Source organism: Cheilinus undulatus, linkage group 3 (genome assembly GCF_018320785.1).
Source record: "Cheilinus undulatus linkage group 3, ASM1832078v1, whole genome shotgun sequence".
Taxonomy (NCBI): domain Eukaryota; kingdom Metazoa; phylum Chordata; class Actinopteri; order Labriformes; family Labridae; genus Cheilinus; species Cheilinus undulatus.
In genome coordinates this window covers 42,431,412-42,451,541 of record NC_054867.1, presented here as the reverse complement: position 1 = coordinate 42,451,541, position 20,130 = coordinate 42,431,412, and the positions used below count along the sequence as shown (strand labels likewise).

Genomic DNA, 20,130 nt, shown 5'->3' with positions numbered 1-20,130 from the left:
TTTGTGTAATTAAAAAAGAAACAAATGAAAGCAAATTTGCTAAGAAAAGATTATCTTAAAGTTGGTGTCTCAAAGTAGAAGCATCTGCAGCATAAAGCAGATGCAACTGAGTTGCTCCAGCTATGTGTAAGTTCAAACATGGCCTTGTTTAAATTTAAGCCCTAACATGCAGCAGTTTACACTCTACTAACATTGAAGGTGCTGCACTACATGGATATAATGGGCCATTATATACACGCGCATTCCTTGTTTGCCAAATTAGCCTGACATCATAAACAGAAGTTCTGTCATCACTTTTAAGGCATCATACTCAGTCAGTGGTGCTGCTGGTAGAAAAGGACATCTATTCTGGAGGAATTTACAATAAATACTCACTCATCACACAGCACTGTCTTAATGATGCTAAGTAAAACAATACCATGACTATTTTTTAATACCCTGGTATATGGTATTACTGCCCATTCATAATGAGAACTTTCTTGGGACTTGTTTTGTTTTACATGAGCGTAGATTATTTTAGCCATCCATCAGTAGAGCACTGTTAAAACACCAAAATACAAGGATTAAAAGGTTGTCATTTATTTCATAGTTTTATTTTAATCAGGCCTCTGCAAAGCCACTTAAATTTTCATTTCTGATATTTTTTTCTTTAAATGTACCTTAAGGCCAAGAAAACTCTTCCTTAGTAGCATTAATGTCCCCGAAGAGACTGACAGACTCTTAAAATTGGGAAATGAGTGGCATAGTAGAATATTTGACAAAGTTTCACCAGTTAATCCAACACCAGTTAAACCAAGACATCAGTTGTATACATCAGACCAGATAAATGATAAAGAGGTGACGTGAGTTAAAACTTCTGCCTTTGTCTTGTTACTTCATATAATTTACTATTTCATGATAATTTAAAAAGGGATTTTATTTTATCTTTTAAATTTCTGTGATTTTAAGTTATGTAAATGACCTCTGAGGCCCACCAATGGGCCCCAGCCCACACTTCGGGAAATACTGGTGTACATGCTTGCATTACAACTGCCAGCTAACCACCTCTTTCTTCTCAAATGACCCCAATTTGTCCAGTCAATCTCTGACTGGCTTTAAGTTTTGCAGGATGGATCCACCTGATGACAGACATGGAGGCCAATCTTTCTTGTTCGATCCCTGCACCTCTGTGGTGCAGCCAAAGAGTGACACATTAATTAACTAGTGTTAACGTAGAGTTTACCATGGACTTTACACCAGAACTTCAGATATGACTTACAGAGCTGGTGCAACAGGCCTCAGGTGTTTTCTCTTTTCCTATAAGCTCTTTCCATAACATCTCCTCATTAAGTGTGTTCTGCTGTTCTTTATCTTAAGCCTGGCACTACATAGTAGGGTTGGTGTATATAACTTATTATACCTTGGTCTTGGTGAATACTCAATTCTGATTGGCTCTGGAAATTCCATTGGTGTCCATTAACTTCTGATACATAAACACTGTCCGAACTTCACAAGTTGTTCCGGTCACAAAATCATTACACTGTTCCAAATTAAAGCGCAGCAGCAGTTAGCAGTTACTTGGTTAGGAGTAACTACAGCAACCTGAGATAGTCATATTTTCTGAGCAGGGAGTACAGCACTGCCAACCTAAGGAGCCTGCGGACCGGCATCAACTGTCACTTAACTGACATAAATAAAACGACAGGCTCCAGGTTTAAGACCAGTAACGTAAAACAGTCTTATCTTCTTTATCCGATGTTGTTGTTTCCAGGCTCACCTTAACACTGAGAGGTGAGTGTTGCAAAATCTCACTTCCCTCCTGTTCTAACTGTTATAAACTATTGTCAGAAGATTCAAATAACATAAACAAAAGATAAGAAGCCATTATTTCTTTGTAGAGCCAAAGGAAACGCTTCTGATAAACTGGCATGATTACATCTGGTAACTAGAAAAGCACTCAGAGAGCACAGACCTCCGCCATTAGCCCTATCTCCCAACAGTGAAGAATCCTTTAAAAACATTCCTGGATCCAGACAATGATCCGGATCACTCCCAAAATCAAATTCACCAATTATTCCTTCCCCGGTGGGGTGGAGTTACGGTGAAGCAAAGCATTGGCTTCACTATGTGTGGACTGTCATGGCGCCTGCCTAGCCAACAGATGCACTGACAGTCTCACACATGGCCTCACCGGACAACTGAAAATCATGGCAGAGGGTGAATATTCCTCTATTCCTCACAGCATTGGGAGTATTCTCGCTACAGTTTGCTGTCTTTCTCTCTGTTAAGTTCCAACTCGTCTCATCGACCGGGCATGCATCTGTCAAACTCTATAAACTCCAAAACTTTGAATAGAAAGACACCAAAAACATGTTGCTGGGATTGAAGTTACTCATGTCAGCCATCTCCTGGTGTGAAGTGGTAACAGTGCAGACCTTGGCCATTAGCCCTATCTCCCAATAGTAAAGAATCCTTCAAAAAATTCCTGGATCCAGACAGTGATCCGAATCAGTCCCAAAATCTAATCAGTTCTTCCTTATGCCATTTCTGACATCTTGAAATTTATGAAAATTCGTCCATTACTTTTTGAGTTATGTTACTTACAAACTAGCAGACAAACGAACAAACAAACAAACCCACCTGATCACATAACCTCCTTGGCGGAGGTAAATATTGACGTGTCTGACAAGCAATCAGCACCTGCGGGGCGTGGGCAGCTCAGTTTTTACGTCTGTGACCTCGTAGCGCAGAAGGTGGAATTATTCTGTTTATTCAAACAGCTGGTCTGCTAAAACTAAGCTTTCTATCAGATGACTGTTCATGTTAATGTACAGGTTTATAGTCTGATCACAGATGACTTTCAATCTCACTTGTCTTCATCTTTGAGATGAGACGAATCTTTTCATTGATAAATCCGTTCAGAAAGTACGCTGAGCAGACTAGTTTTTTTTTTGTTCCGTTGTGACTTGGTATCTATGTCCTGCCCTATTTACTGGAGTACTGAACTTGTTTATATTCCCTAAGAACGTTATGGGATTGGAATGGCTATTCCAGTGATTAGTCAAGCCCTCAAGCCTTGCTAGGGGAAAGAAATTGTTGTTTTAGTAAAACTTTCTATTTTGACCACAAAACGTATGAAATTATAAATTAGTAGTTTTAAAGATTATTTTCATTGGCAAGTGACCATGGTATAAGCGGGTTAATGCCCTTCGAGGTGTCCAGTTATCAGGGATTAATGGACTTCACGGAGGCAACCGTTCAGGCCTCCACGTCATCCATTAATCCCTGATAATTGGACACCTCATCAGGCATTAACCCTTACTTCATATATAGTTAGCATTGCACGATGAAACAGTTCCTGTATTCATATTTCAAACAATTTTCAGCTATTTTCTTTTAAAAGGAAATACTGTCTGAAAAGAATTGAGACTTTATATCTAGAGTGGGTCCCTGATGATCCTTCCTTGCTGCTATGATCATTTATGGATTTAAGATATAGTACATCCACACAATCCTCTTCTACAGAATTATTGAAACTGTAACAAATTGTACTGAAATTAAAAGTAGAGCTTTAAACTTTAAAAGCACAACAGTTCATGCCAACCCCACTGTGTAGTCCCAAAGCCTTACCAGCCCCTCAGTCTGCCTGTCTGTTTGTGTGCTGCTCGCCTCGCTGTGTCTCCTCGCTGTGTTTTTGATGTGTCTGCTGTATCTGTTATCTCTCCCTCTCTCTCTCTTTCCTTCTCATGCTTCATGGTTTCTCCTAGGAAAAAGTACAGCTTCAGGTCAGTAATACTTAATGCAATAAAAACCTCATGCAACCTTTTGTTCACAGTCCCTCCGCTGCTGCTCACATTTGTTTGATCACGCTCATAGAGTAACTGTGATAAATTAGTAACAGTTAAAGTGAAATTCTCCTCTAACTTGCTCTGTAGGTAACATTGGATGTTTCTAAACATGGAGCAGAAGTTGAAGGTTTAAAATGTAAGGTGGAAGACTTAAAGTGGAACAAAAGGTTGCCTGTGTGTGCCTGTTTCCTCTCATAATTTCACATTAGTTTGGTGTGGGATAACATTTTTAAACCACAACCTTTAAGCTTCCTCTTTTGCTATATAAAGAATGGACCATTAGTCTTTGGTGTGGAAGTTAATTTTGTATATGATGTCCGTTATTTCACTATGACACAATCTGCTGCATCTTGTGGTGATGATACTGATGCGTTTCATGCATACTCTGTTTAATGTTTACACTTACACTTCCTGTGAAAAGACCAAAGTTAGATATATTTTTGTTGCAAATTTTGTTTCTACGGACCTTCATTATAGTCCAGGACTTCCTTTAATCAAAAAATTGAGGCACATTTTACCATGCTGACATAAACATAGCAGTTCATATTGAGTCATTCCCACAGACTTTGTCTGTAAATCCCCCCCTACAGCACATAGTGTGTTCATCTGCAACTGAAAATAGTGCTTAACAAATGCATGTGCTTTGATAACAATAAACTACAGCACATTGAAAAAAATGGTCTTTCATGGAATTTTCTCAAAAAAATGAAACATATCACTCCATTCTTGTTCTTTTATTTTTCTGTCAGATATTTTGTTCTGTAATAGAGAATTTGCTAAAACATCATTAGAGCAATTACTGGCACTGTTGTCCTGGTGAGTTTTCTGATAATGGTTGACTTTCCTTTTTTTTTCCTCTCTCTCTTTTTGTGTCACAGAGAAGGGGACTGGTGGCTCGCTCGCTCGCTAACGACCGGAGAGAGCGGATACATCCCAAGCAACTACGTGGCTCCTTCTGACTCCATCCAAGCAGAAGAGTACATTAATCCTCTCCTTGTTTCACTCCTGCAGATATTAGGGCTCTTTTCTGAGTGTAAAGCATGAATATTGTACTATACTATTTCTACTATAACATAACACAAAGAATATGGAGACAGTATATATTTTCTGATATAGCTTCCAGTGCAGCCTTCTTCATTTCCAGTGAAAATGTCTTCCTGCCTGCCTTCTCCAGACGCTCAGTAGTAGCTTCACACTGATCTCATTCTCTGTGGCCCACTTTGGCAGGTGGTATTTTGGGAAGATCACTCGGCGCGACTCGGAGAGGCTCCTTTTGAACTTACAGAACAGACGAGGAACCTTCCTGGTGAGAGAGAGCGAGACCACGAAAGGTGAGAGAGAGCAGACGTCTGCAAGACTTCACAGGCTTTGGTTGTTACCAAGACAGGCCAATTAGATCTCTTGCTTTTTCCCCGTCTGTCTATAATGATGTATTAAATCTAGGTCTCTTGGGTTATTCTGAGGTTAATCTCTGACAGGTCAATGCCTCCCTTTGATTTAGATGCCGATTGATTGCAATTAACTATGAAAATATGGTTTGGTCAAATCAGATCCCTTTGACTTAGCCTAGGGGTCTGCAGCGACTGCTGATGTTCAACAGAAAAATAATTTGAAGTTTCTTTAATGTCTGTAACTATTTTAAGGGAAATGCAAAAATATACCATCTCCAGGATCCTGACTTAAATATTTTCAGTTTTTAAACTTTATTCTTTCAAAAGCAATGAGAAGATGTCATCCCAAGCTTCATTCTTCATGATTTTAAACTTGAAACAAAGACACTGTGTATAATTTTCCCACTGAAATATCTACATTAAAGAACAGTACTCGTTTAGATAAATTTGAGTGCTTTCATACATTAACTCAAACCTTTCCCACAGTTTTTAAAACCAGAGAAATTCTTAATTTTTATAGTAGTAAGGTCAGTGTCTTGGCAGGGCAGCAGGAACAGACACAACAGGTTGATTGTTGCCTTGAAAACATTGCATATTACCTAAAGCACTGCTGCATAATGAAGCATGTACTGCTACTGCAAGCTGCCGTTCTATTGCTGTATTTCATTCATGTTCTGGACTGAATACTTGTAAAGGACCACAATCATTCACTGACATCAACTATGCGCTTTAACATCAAAAGTGTCCCCTATAACATGAAACACCAACCTTTCAGAAACTCTGCCTCTTGTAATGTGGCTAGTGCCAAGTAGTTGAGTTTCAATTACAAGTACAATTTTAGCGCCCCTGATCACAAAAACAAGATAATTAAGGCGTAATGATTATTGTGCCACATGCTGTGATGCACTCCTTTGGTAATGTGTGCTATGCAGAGTCTAGCAACCTCTCTTTGTTGCACAGCGAGGGCCCACAGCGTTGTGTCTGAATGTGCGAAACATTCACAATTTTGTTGAACATTGAATTTAACAGTTCAGATTACACATCATAAGTGCCAGTGAGAGTGTAGTTAATTTTAAAGCCTAAACAAGCGTTCACGCTCTATAAGATATAGAGATTTAAAACCCAGCTTGCCAAAGCAGATTCTCTGGTTGCATCCTGCCTGTTGATATGTCCCTGCTAAGAATATAGGGGTACAGCACACTTTCGTAATGGATTTCAAGGTAAAAGCAAAATCTGTTTTTTTTAATAATAAGACTCCCTGCATTTTTAAACAATGCTTTTGTTCTGAATTTGTTTCCAGGGCAGTTATTTTGTTATCAAAGTCACTTTTCAAAGTTATACAAACCTTTCTTCAGGTCTGTGCTAAACTTTCTTTTCTAAAACTATCCGAAATCACAAACTGATAGCCAGTGGAAGGAAGTGTGATTAAAAGTGTGATTTTACTGGCGTGCATTAATTTTAATTTAGTTGAGTACACAGCTCTTCAGCCTTTCCTGTAAAGGTTGTCTGCAATCACATGATCCAAATGGCAGTTTAGGGCAGGAAGTGTGGGACATTAAACAGTATTGAAAGTATGTATAAGTTCCAGCTCAAACTGCATATTTTGGGACATTGTGTATTTTATAAAGTATATGTTCAGGCTTAATGCAAAAAGGCGAAGAATCCAATCTTTACATTGAAGTCTATGTGCAGCCAATTCATGAGACAAATTATTGTACAAATCATTGAAATATGAACATAAGAGACAGAAGGAGACAAAGAATTTATGCTGTGCTTCCTGGAGGTTCACTCGGATGTCAGGAGTTGCGTGTTTTCCAGTCAGAAAAAATTCTGATGAGAAAACACGTTTCAGGAAAGCTTTTTATTTTGCACTCAGAGTTTCTGAAATGTGTGAAAAAGGAGGTGATGACGCCTTCATCGAGTCCCTAGAGTTTACCCTGCACAGCAAGTGTGAACGTACTTTGAATTAGGCCGATCTTCAGGGACTCAATGTGAAAGAGGGAGAGGCTCGTAATTAAGTCATTTGTTAACTTTTACACAGGCCTGTGGCACTGTATCTAGATCTCTGAAACTCCGCTGTCAGATCTCAGTCCTGGTGACGTCGGCAGGCTCTTCAGGGGGCTGTTTTGGAGGAAGTGGGGGGAGAAATGGGAAAAGAGCTCAGTGGAGTGGAGCTGGTGAATGGATAGGGGTGAATCACTCTGCCAGAACTAGGTCAACTTAGGAGGGTGCTGGATTTCCCTGTGGCTATAAGTCTCTGTTCTCCAAGCATACACACACTGAGAGGAGGAGAGGGGAGGCATGAGGAGGGGGCAACGTGTAGGAAAGGGGGAGGATCAGGGAGAGGAAAAGGAGGAGCTCTGGCAGGAGGTGTGTTGGCCTTTGGCTGCGTTTGTGTTACATGTCAAATGTGAAGTTAGGAGTCTGACACAGAGGAGCAGAAGCACACAGCCTCTATGTTTCATGATGTGTAAATCATGCGGGCTGTTCATCATGCATCTGATCAGTTTTACAGCACAGGGTAGCAGCACACAGGATGTAAGACTCCACTTAGATCCATTATTAGTAGTCATTTCTTGATGCAGATCATGGAGGCTCTATATTCTGTTGACTCTTTTAGTGCTGGGCAGTTCATTGAGTTTTCAGGTGCAGTTTTGGGCTCAGTTGATCATGAAAGTAAGGTAACTGCAATTAAACGCTGTTTCATGTGGTGTCTCTTATGTGTGCTTTGCCCCTTCAACTAAAACAGCTTTCACTTTAATTTAAGTGAGGAGCAGAAGGAGCCACGTCATGTAAGTTTGAAAATTGAGAACAATGAAGAAGATGACGGAGAGGAAGCCTTTGGTTTCAAAGAGACAAAACAACCATAGTTACATTAATCACTCTAGTTTTCAGGAGTCAGACTTGGAACAAGTCAGCAAACAGAAATTGGTACCAGAATGTCTGTCCCTCATAGCTATACAACAAATACCATACTTGATTATTTCCTGATGTTTATTGAGCAAACGTTGGCTTTAGCAGAAAAGTTAAAAGGGGGCAGTGTTGACGTTGCTGGATAAGTATCCTATGATCAGGTACTTTGGATAAATTAACAGTCAGTTCAGTCACTGTTTGTCTAAAATAGAGATTTGGGACTCATGCACATATCTTCTTTAGATTTTTTTTTTAGATATGTTCACAAGAAAGTTTCTAAGAGATGCCTACATCATGACTATACATGCCCTGTTCTTGTACTGCTGAACTGTTTGCACCGGTGCTCTTGAATTGGTGGATACCATCTCCCTACAAGTTGTGATCTTGTGCAAATTTTCCTTATTAGCATAAGCACATCATTATAATGGCATGAGACTGCAGGGCAATGTGCAAAAACAGCACATAAGTTGAGAAAACACAAGTTCTAAATTAAGAAAAAACAAACAATTGCAAATTGGACTCCAGACAAAAATACTTAGTTATATATTCTGCACCACTGGTGGGTATGAAACAAATGGGCTACAAACACATAACACATAAATCATCAGACACTAAAGGCATCATATTAAGAAAAGCATTTCAGATCAAGTAAAATTAGTTCAATCAGGTTTTTTGGGGGGGGCAGCACTCATTTTCCATGATAGTGTTATTTAGAAGCTATTTTATCTAAAACAACGTACATCTCTGATAGGTACTGTTAAGGACCTTGCCCAAGGGTCCAAACAGGGCACTGATTGTGCCAAGGATTCAAACCTCCAATCTCCTTTCCCTAGTCAGTAATGCAATATGAATGAATAGGATTTGATATCAACCCATATTTATTCTAAAATCTGATGCTCTTAAAGGATAGCTCATCATTTTAACATAGTTAGATACCCCGTGTGAAGGTAGTTTTTTATTTTTCAAATTAATGTTTAGTGATAAAAATTTACAAAAATGCTGATCTTTTATCCAAAATTTGACATTTTACAGTTAAGATCAATCATTGCAAGGTTAAATTTAAAGTTGACCTTGTTTAGGTCTTGCATTCAGACATATTTTTAAATAATCTTAAATTGATAAAAATGAAGGATTTTAATCTAAAAGTATGTTTGTTACTGTGTCTTTATTAATTTAGCATATTTGATAGTGATTTCTTCCCTGTACTTCTAGCACTTAAATGTTTGTAGAGTGCTCTCTAGTGTTCTTTGATTATTTTCTTTGCTAAAACAAAGCACAAGTAAGAAAACTTTGGATAACACCAATCTTTTGTCAAAACTGTGAGTGTGTTTTAACAAAAAAAAAAAATCTTCAGAAGAATGGTTATTGAATGAGATTCTTTGTTTTCTTGATAAAGGGTTTCTTTCTTCAGAGCGGAGATCAGTCAGCAAAATACAAGATCAAAGAGGATTGATTTTTCATTTTCCTTTACTGTGTTACATCCTCCCTGTGGAGCTTAGGCCTGCTAAGTCAGCTCAGCACTTTGAATCAAAGTTTGAGCCCTTTCATGGCTTTAAGGTCTTAGGACTCTGTTTTTTTCTGTATTTTTCTTTTACTTCGTAAGTCTTCTTCGTTGATAGTTGTAGAATGTTTTTTTACTCTCCATGGTCAAGCTGTGCTCAGTTTTTGGTTGTGGACAAGGACAGAAAGGCGTAGCTGCATTTCAAGGGCCCTTTGAGGGGCCAACAGGGACTCACCCTGCACAGCTGCCGTGTTAGGAAACTCCATGAGCAGCTGTCACACAGGCTCAGATCTGCCTGCTTTCACCATTCCAACCTGTCTCGGTCTGTTGTTTTGTCTCCATCACAGGGGCATACTGCCTGTCAGTGCTGGATTACGACAACACCAAAGGCCTGAATGTTAAACATTACAAGATCAGGAAGCTGGACAGTGGAGGTTTCTACATCACCTCCCGTACTCAGTTCACCAGCCTGCAGCAGCTTGTCTTCCACTACCGCAGTGAGTTCGGCTGCCCTCTAATGGTCAACAAACATCACTAACTTTAATGAAATGCCGCCGTTAACCTGCTCATATACTCTCTCATCTTTCAGAGCACTCTGATGGGCTGTGCCACGCTCTGACAGATGTGTGTCCTGTGGCCAAACCTCAGACGCAGGGACTGGCCAGAGACGCCTGGGAGATCCCACGAGAGTCGCTTCGCCTTGACCTTAAACTGGGACAGGGCTGCTTTGGAGAAGTGTGGATGGGTAAGAACAGTGCTCTAAGCCTTTTCATTGGTATGGATCAATGCTTTCTCACTCCATGGCTGTTACACAAATTTACCCTATAAAGAAGCTGATCGGTTCCCCTTTTCTTGAAGTACATTGGTGTAGAAACTTTTTCAATAATAATAAATGTTTGAATTTCTATACATAAATAAATACTGCGCTCCTTTTTGCCAGATTTCAACTTCCTCTATTCTGTATTTAAAACTTTTTTTTTCATTTTGAACTGTTGTACTGCCTTCAGCTAAGGGAAATTGACTTCTTGTATGGATACAGACCTGCTTTATTTTAAAAGAAAGTAAGGAACTTTGAGTAGATCAAAAAAAGGACAAAAAAAAAGGAACTTGTTATGGATTGAAAAGGAAATAAGGGCACAGTAAAAAGGTAAATGTTTGATAACACAGTGTGTATATGGCTTAAGATGTTATTGCTGACAGCCCTCGTTATATTAATTATATCCGTTATTTAATCTTCTTAATTCCAAGAAGAAAAAACAGTTACACCAAAAAATTCTTAAAATGAGAAATCGAAGGATTCAAATCAGTCTGTTTGCTTTGCCTTAGGAACAAGGTGAAAAAGAGAGCTTTATTTTGTCTAAAAGTATTAGTACAGCCAAGGTTTATCCCATTAAAAAGCTCATATACCATCAGCTCTTTGCGCATGTAATGAAACTTTATTTATAAATAGGAATGCTAGCCAATGCTAATGCAAGGTTAAGAAATAAGTATCAAATTACTAGTATATTATTACCTCCACCAAGGAGGTTATGCAGTCCGGTGGGTTTGTTAGTTTGTTTGCTAGTTTGTTAACACCGTAACTCAAAAAGTAATGGATGGATTTTCAGGACATGTCAGAAATGGCATAAGGAAGAACTGATTAGATTTTGGGACTGATCCGGATCACCGTATGGATCCAGAAATTTTTTTAAAGGATTCTTTACTATTGGGAGATGGGGCTAATGGCCGAGGTCTGCGCTGTTGGATGCCCGGTCGATGAGACGAGTTGGAACTTAACAGAGAGAAAGACAGCGAATTGTAGCGAGAATACTCCCAATGCTAGGAGGAATAGAGGAATATTCACCCTCTGCCATGACTTTCAGTCGTCCGGTGAGACCATGGGTGAGACTTTCAGTGCATCTGTTGGCTAGGCATGCAATGCTTCCGCCATGACAGTCCACATGTAGCAAAGCCAGTGCTTTTCTTCACCGTGACGCCACCCCACCGGGGAAGGAGTAATTGGGGCATTCGATTTTGGGAGGGATCCAGATCACTGTCTGGATCCAGAATGAAAGCATTCTTCACTGTTGGGAGATAGGGCTAATGGTGGAGGTCTGCGCTCTCTGAGTGCTTTTCTAGTGTTTACTGAAATACTGATTTTGGGAGAAGGGGTACAAAATATAAAAAATGTATTTGAAGGACATAGAAGCATATTAATAATTGCATTTCATTCATGTGATTTTCACATGCATCTAAAACTATCTTTAACAAGGATATTGTTGGCACTGGGCCAAAACCTCAGAGCTCAATTTTTTATCAAGATTTTTTTTTTTTCATAAATTAGTGCTTTTGCTCACCCTTTCCATGTGTTATACAAATTTTAAACTATTAAAGTGCCACAAAGACTATCAACTTTTGATGCTGAATTATTAGGAAAAAAACAAAACCAAACTTGATATTAGAGATAGGACGTTTAAGCCCAACAACAGCAATATGTAAACACAAATGAACAAATATGGAAATAAAAACAATATATTGACTTAAATAAGAGAGAAAATAGAAATATCTATTTTCTCATCCAGCCACTTTGCCAGAAGGCAGATAAGGTGTTCCACACTGTCAAACTTCACTGAGTCTGCACTATATTATTAGGAGACTCTGCACTCAGCAGATGGTTACGAGGTGATAAAGGAGATACGGTTGTGTCATTGTTTTTTAATAGGTACGTGGAATGGTACAACACGAGTGGCCATTAAGACCCTAAAGCCTGGCACCATGTCTCCAGAGGCTTTTCTTCAGGAAGCTCAGGTCATGAAGAAGCTGAGGCACGAGAAGCTTGTTCAGCTGTACGCTGTCGTGTCTGAGGAACCAATCTACATCGTCACTGAATATATGAGCCAAGGTAATAAAAGAGGCAGACCAAAAATGCTGGATAACAAACTAAATATATTTATTTAGCTGGCTAAAATATGCTGTAGCAGAAAGACACTTTGAATATTGTCAACCCCAAAGTAATGACAGCTGGCTTTAAACATCTGCTCATATTTAATTTTTTTTCTGTCACACGATTCAAACCATCAAAGAGGGACTGCTTTGACACCAAAATCAGGATTTTTAAAGTCTGTTATACTATCAAAAGATTTACAAAAAACACAGCATGTTGCAGCTTCGATTTCCATACACATCACTAGGTAGAAAGGTTTTGCATTAAAGTTTACACACTACAGGCCCAGGGTTTTATTGTTGTTGACGATGTTTTATTTGATGAATTATCTCCAGCTCAACGTTGTTATTTTGCCCTCAAAGGTAGTTTACTGGACTTCCTTAAAGGGGAAGCAGGAAAGATGCTCCGTCTTCCTCAGCTTGTCGACATGGCTGCTCAGGTAAAATTACTCACCACTCACCCACACTTACATTACTAATACTTCTATTTGTATTTCTTATGAAACCCTTGTCCTGCTTTTCTCACTTCCTGCAGATTGCAGCGGGCATGGCCTACGTTGAGAGGATGAACTACGTCCACAGAGACCTGCGTGCTGCAAACATCCTGGTGGGAGACAGTCTAGTGTGTAAAGTGGCCGACTTTGGTCTGGCAAGACTCATTGAAGACAACGAGTACACTGCACGACAGGGTGAGTCCATACTTCCTCTTTTCATAACACATTGTTCTATATTCCTTTAAGTGTGACCAAATTGAACAGACGTTTTACAGTTCCTCAATGAGAGATGTACAGATCACAGATGAAAGGTGAAAACAGACTAGTCCTAGAGTTTAAACGCATTTATTTTATTCAACGACATGATTTTTGATATCTTTTAACAAAACTCGTTGTTTTTGTAGGAGCTAAGTTTCCAATAAAATGGACAGCACCTGAGGCGGCTCTGTACGGTCGATTCACCATCAAGTCAGATGTCTGGTCTTTTGGTGTGCTGCTCACAGAGCTGGCAACTAAAGGCAGAGTCCCCTATCCAGGTGAGAACTTAACACCTAACACCCTCCCCTTTTACCCAGTATACACGGTATATTTACATGCAGCCAGAAAAAGCTGAATTAGCCCGACTAAAGCTGGACTTATAAAATACATGCAAACATGTTGGTTTGATGGAGGTCATACTAAATCATGTTTGGCGAGGTCATACTAAGTCACCTCCCTAATATGTTTGGAGATCCATTTTCTCTTGCATGTAAACACATCAGTCGCAAAAAACTGGAGGAGATGTTTGTGCATGCACCAGTTTCCACACCAGAGTCTGACCATGATGTTAATGAGCATGGATTCTAAGCATAGCAGAAATGACATTGGCTGCCTATGAAGATCACCGTAAGCCACAGAGATCATCTCATTCATGCAAAAGGTTAAGTGTAAAGTATGTATGAAATACATAGAGCTTTAAAGTTGTACATGTTTTCTTTGCTGGCATACAGCCAGTATACCGCTTACTACCTTGTCATCAAGACCCATTGTTACCAGCTGAGAGGCGACGGATTGCCACCTACTTTATCTAAAGGCTATTTTGTTCCCATCAATATTTCCGTCGTCTTGCTTTGCATGTGGACTTCGACAAGCGAAATGCTTGTACTAGTTGAATTGCCTAAAGCTCAACTATACTATGCATGTAAATGCACTGACAAACAAGAATATGTTTGAATAGCAAAAAACACAACAGTTTGAAAAGTCAGAGAGTTAAAATTAGTCATGGTTTTCCAAAGGTCTCGGATTTTAAAGCAAGAGCCATTTTCAGAGGACAGATTCAGTGTGGGTTTGTAAGTGCTTTAAGTCTAACAGGCACATTTTGACTACCTTAAGCAGCTGAATAGTGACAAGAGCTAGAACAACCTGTCAAAGATCTGTAAAATACTAGTAACACAAGGTTGAACTCGTAAGATAAATCTAAGAGATGTTTCTTTTTAACATTGGGCACAAAAGTGAAGCTGTAAATTTAAACGTCTTTTGTTAAGTCTTTTATGAACAAGCTTGTATCATGCCGGTTGTAGATAATCTGAGTTGAAAAGTAAGTCATTTGTATACATGAGGTATAAGCAGGGCTTTCTTGTCGTTATACTAAAGTGGAGTACAACGATTCAATAAAATTATAATGACACTTCCTGAGCTGAACTATCTATAATAACTAAAGGCTTCAAAGCAGTGTTAATTTTGGCAGCTATTTTTAATTTTAGTCTTAGTCTTTAGATGTACTGTATAGTCTTTTAGTTTTAGTCGCATTTAAATCATTTTTACCCTTTTTAGTTTTAGTCTAGTCTGAGTTGACGAAAACTCAGAAAGATTTTAGTCTAGTTTTAGTCCATAGAAAGTCCACACATTTTAGTCTTTTATTCCAAGCATTTATTTTCTTGTCTAAATCTGCTACCAAATCATGGTAGTGTAATCTATGCACTCTGCCAAACCTGGGGTCTCTGCTTTCTACAGCTGAGGGGCAGAATAGCTATAGATGCATTGTTTTTTGGCATATTTACACACAGTGGAGAAATATCACAGATTTTGAATGTCTGACAATTACATTTTAGTCTAGTTTTAGTCATCTTGACAAAAATTAAATTTACTTTTTGTCAGTTTTAGTCATCACAGATCTATTTTTGTTAGTCTTACTCTAGATTTTGTCATGGAAAAAAAGGCTGTCAACGAACATTTTTAGTCGTAGTTTCAGTTGACGAAATTAACACTGCTTCATAAGAATTAAAATTGCAATTAAATTGCATGATGAGGTATTTCTGATGGGAATGTTTTACATACTCCTTGAATTTTTTTGCTGAAGACTTACCAGCAGATTGTGAAAATAATCAATATTTTGAACCCCTAAGTAAGAGAGTGGAGCAGTCACATCTTTTATGATCCAGACTGCAGGGTTTTTATGTCAAGTACTTAAAGGCAAAGCTCTGACAGATAATTAGCTAAATACTTGTATAATCAGGTGACATTGTCTTAAAATAATCAAAATAATGACAATCAAGTGTTTTTAATCTTACTATTTGTCTTTATGGCTTGAAATTTTGGAACAACTTGTTTTATTTTCAAGAAAAAGTCTGTTTATCCCCCCTAAATCTAACTCTCTTTTTCTGTGCAGGTATGGTAAACCGTGAGGTCCTCGACCAGGTGGAGCGTGGCTACAGGATGCCCTGCCCGGCCGAGTGCCCCAGCTCCTTACACGAGCTCATGCTCTCCTGCTGGAGGAAAGACCCAGAGGAGAGGCCCACCTTCGAGTACCTGCAGGGCTTCCTAGAGGACTACTTCACCTCCACAGAACCCCAGTATCAGCCCGGGGAGAACCTATAGAACCACACTAAACCAAACATGGGGAGGGGGGAACCTCTACACAGAACAATCTGCACTAACCGACCTCAGAGGAAAACTTTCGGGAGGATCTGAGCCTGTGAAACCTGCCTGAGAGGAACTTCAGATTTTTCTGTAGAAGTAAAACCGAGATAGAAACTGTAAAAGCTCACGTGCCATAAAGCAACCTCTACAGAAGAAGCTGGAGAACCTCCTTTCTGCAAGCACTCACTGTTTACTGACGTTTCCCTGCAGGAGTAAGGCACCAGGCTGTGAAGGAGAACTCCTACTCCACTCTGGCTTTGATTGGTTGAGGATTTACAAATTTGCGGGTAAATGTTTCTGAGAGGTGCGACTGCTGTGGGAGGAACCGAATCAGGATTTCAGACGAATCGAGGGGAAAGAAAAAAAACCTCCTGATGAAGAGAGAAGGTCAGGGGAGGATATTTCAATCAGACTTGTACCAAACCCTCCCTCTTTCCCTCTTCTGTCGCGTGTCTTCACCCTCGTCTGGTACCTTCCTCCGCCCACACAAGAGCACCACCACTGTGGCTCAGGTGCCAAAGTAAAGCTCGTCTCTTCAAACGTTCTTTTATGTCCCTTCTGCCTCTCTTCCTCTAGTTTTCTGCCCAACTCTCAGTATCTCTCCCCGGTTTTTCTCAAGTGCTGCTTCTATAAAAGTGTCTCCAAAAAACTCAGCTTTGGAACTCCTCTTTGCATCTTAATTTATGTTTACTCGGACAATAAGCATCCTGTAATTGAAGGGTTTTTTCAGTAGCAGACAAAGGTTTTCCTTATATTTTCTGTGACTATGAGTAGAAGAGGTTGTTAGAACCATATCAAGGTAGTACTGAGGTAAACATACTCACAAAGCAGATTCTGTAACACTGAAAATTAGGTGAATTAAATCAAAACTTGAGGCCTTTCTCTCTTGTTTAACCCTCCTCTTCTTTTTTTCTGGCTGTATTTCTCAACATACAACCAGCTGAACCTAGATAATTAAAAATAATTTGTGATGCAGGTAGTGTGTGAATGCTTGTTGATTTTATGACCTTGATTTTAACTGGAAAGGTGCATTAATCAGCACACTCCACATTCGTGCTAAAGTGCAGTTGAAGATCAGCTCTTTTCCTCTGAGGCATAAATGGGAAAACTTCCATCAAACAATGTGACCTACTACATGTCCGTCTCTGCTACCAAACTGATCACAATATCAAACTCAGCTTGAGACTGAGGAGTGTAAAAGCCTTTGTTGTGTGCCAAACAAACCACATTTCTTCACTGCTGTCCATGTATATAATGTTTTATTACTGGGGGGGCTTAATTGGGGGTTTTACGTTCTTACACAGGCAACAGATAACTGTTTTAATCATCACTTTCCCTGAAATCTTCCTGATAGTACATTAACAGGACACAACTATGTTGAAGCTTGTCCATAAAATATGCAACCAGGCAGCCCTAACTTAACTGTAAACTCTGATCAGGTAACCCCAATAAAACTGTGTTTATGACTTAATATGAGAGTTGATTTTAAGACCAGTTAGCATGCTTTGTGCCGTTCTTCTCTTGACCATTGGCTGGGTTTGTATTTATGCTGTACTGTACATCAACACGTGTTTGTTTACTCAAGGTTCAGGAAAGAAGAGGGCATCATTAACAGACTTTTGTACCATCTACATATACTTAATTTTGAATCTATAAATATCTTACGCACTGCTGCCAGTTCTCACTGTCATACTGTACATACTGTAGCTCTTTAGAGTTGGTTTTTGTATCATGTCGGCCACTTAAAATGGCAGGTATTTATGTTGGTTGTCACTCATTTCACACTGGTTTAGTTTAAGAAGTAGTCGATGCAGCAACAGTAGATATATACTCACTGATCACTTTATTAGGTACACCTCTTCAACTGCTTCTTAAACCAAATTTCTAATGAGTTAACAACATAGCAACAGTCAGTGTATTAAGACATGTAGACATGTTCAAGATGATATGCTGAACAGAGCGTCAGAATGGGGAATAAAGGTGATTAAATGACTTTGAATGAGTCATGGTTGCCACATGGGCTGGTCTGAGTATTTCACAATCTGCTGATCTACTGGGATTTTCCAACACGACTATCTCTAGGGTTTACGGTTAATAGGGATGCACAATACTGGATTTTTGATATCTGATATGCCAAAAAAATATTAAAATGTAATTCAGACCTAAATCTTTAGTTCCTCAAACCCAATTAAAAAGCAAGGAATGACAATGAATAAAGAAAAAGACTTCAGCTGACGTACAGTGCTTAACACATTTATTAGACCATCCTAGCCCTAACCAAAGTAAGGTTTATGCCACAGCTGCCCTAAATTAACAGCATTGGTAATAACCAAAATCATTTTTTATGTTTCTACAATGGTTAATACACCAATATGTAGAAGCTCTTTAACCCAAATGATATTTTTAATGCTAAAAAAATAATAATTATTATCCATGAATTTTCAAATTTACTGATTTACAAAAAAAAACTGAAAAAATAATAAAGCACATTAATTTTTCTTGATTAAAATGTCAAATTATAGTTATATACTTGCATTCCTGAACAGAAAAATTAGTTTCCCTCATTCCTGTTCAAAATGGTAAAACATGGAGAGCTCACTAAAAATGAAAGAGTCCGCATTAAAGGACTTCATGATGCTGGATGGTCTCTGAGACAAATATGACAGGTGGTCTAATAAATTTGTTAAGCACTGTAGGTCTGTTGGTCTAGGCTAAAGTCCACTAGCTTATTTTCTTACAGACAATATTTACAGCTTACACAGACTGATTTATAAACACTTTTTAGTAGGCCTTCATTCCTTACCCTGTGATTTTATAGAAATAAGTGGTAATTATCTTGTAATTTCTCAGAAATAAAGTGATAATTACCTTGTAATAAGTTGCTGAATAATAACTTGGAAATATGGAAATATTAAGGCAGTATTTACCAAGAAATCAATGTATTAATTATCAAGTAATTCCTTTTAATATTGTGGAAATTCTCTGGTAATAAGGTGGTATTTTACCCTAACTTTAATGTACATCTCTTAATGACACCCTAAAAATTCTTTAAAATTATTGAGGAAGGACTCACTTTATTTAAGTGAGCCAAAATAAAGAAATAACCTGGGAATTATCAAGCAACTTGTATAGAAAATAATCATTTTATTTCTCAGAAATAACCCGGTAATACCACCTAATTACCACGGAACTGCCACAGTATTACAAGGGTTACCATTACGGTTAGGTTTAGGGTAAAATACCAGCTAATTACCATAATATTTTGAGGGTTTTGGTTAGGGTTAAAGGGTAAGGGCTAGGGTAAAATACAACCTAACTACCAGAGAATTTCTACTCTATTACAAGGTTTATGGTTAGGGTTGGAGGGTTAAAGGGTTCAGGTAAAATACTACCTAATTACCAAAAGTTGCCACAGTATTATGAGAGTTATGGATAGGGTTAATGGGTTAGAGCTAGGGTAAAAAAAAAAAAAAACAAATTACCAGAAAACTGTCATAATATTATAGGAAAAGGGGTTAGGGTTAGAGTTAGCGTAAAATGAAACCCAATCACTAGAGAATTGCCACTCTATTACAAGAAATTATTTGATGGTTAATACAGTATTACTAGGTTAATACTCCCTTCATTTTACCATGTTATTGCAGGGTAAAATGCCAACTTTTTACTTGCTCAGTGCCACCTTTTTCTTGAGAAATTACTATATAATTACTACTTATTAATATAAATTCACTGGCTAATTAGGGACCACTAAAATAAAGTGCTACCACAGATTTTTATAGCCTAATTAGCTGCAAAAATGTTTATATCTGCCAATATGTTAGTTTAATTTTTAAGCTAATATCTGCTAAAACCAATATACCAACAGTATTGTGCAACTCTAAAAGTTAATGATTAAAAAAGAGAAAAAAAATGCAGTGAGTGGCAGCTTTGCAAAAATGTCTTGTTAATGTATGAAGTCAGAGTTGCAGCTGATAGAAAGGAAACCTCCACCACTTGTTAAAACCAAGGTATGTAGAAGCATCTCTGAACATACAAAATCTTGAACACCACCCAGATCAGCTACCACAGCAGGAGTCGCTCCTGTCAGCTTTATTTCACACCATCTCACAAAATGCAGACAGTTGAAGACAGAAAAAGCATTGCCTGGTCTGATAAGTCTCAATTTCAGCCTCAAAATTTAAATG

General features: G+C 38.5%; 1 protein-coding gene across 2 annotated transcripts in view; it reads left to right on the top strand.

Annotated features, from left to right (window-relative positions):
* The window catches only part of LOC121504662 (proto-oncogene tyrosine-protein kinase Src-like), a 37,918-nt gene extending 20,997 nt beyond the window's left edge, over positions 1–16,921 (top strand). The window contains exons 4-13 of one of the 2 annotated variants that reach the window (XM_041779664.1): positions 3,747–3,764; positions 4,706–4,804; positions 5,055–5,158; positions 9,980–10,129; positions 10,222–10,377; positions 12,334–12,513; positions 12,918–12,994; positions 13,090–13,243; positions 13,453–13,584; positions 15,696–16,921. In XM_041779664.1, coding sequence (XP_041635598.1) covers positions 3,747–3,764; positions 4,706–4,804; positions 5,055–5,158; positions 9,980–10,129; positions 10,222–10,377; positions 12,334–12,513; positions 12,918–12,994; positions 13,090–13,243; positions 13,453–13,584; positions 15,696–15,904 — 1,279 coding nt within the window. In that variant the 3' untranslated portion in view covers positions 15,905–16,921. The remainder of the gene's footprint in view (positions 1–3,746; positions 3,765–4,705; positions 4,805–5,054; positions 5,159–9,979; positions 10,130–10,221; positions 10,378–12,333; positions 12,514–12,917; positions 12,995–13,089; positions 13,244–13,452; positions 13,585–15,695) is intronic. The other variant, XM_041779670.1, reaches the window with a different exon arrangement.
* The last annotated feature ends 3,209 nt before the right edge of the window (positions 16,922–20,130 follow it).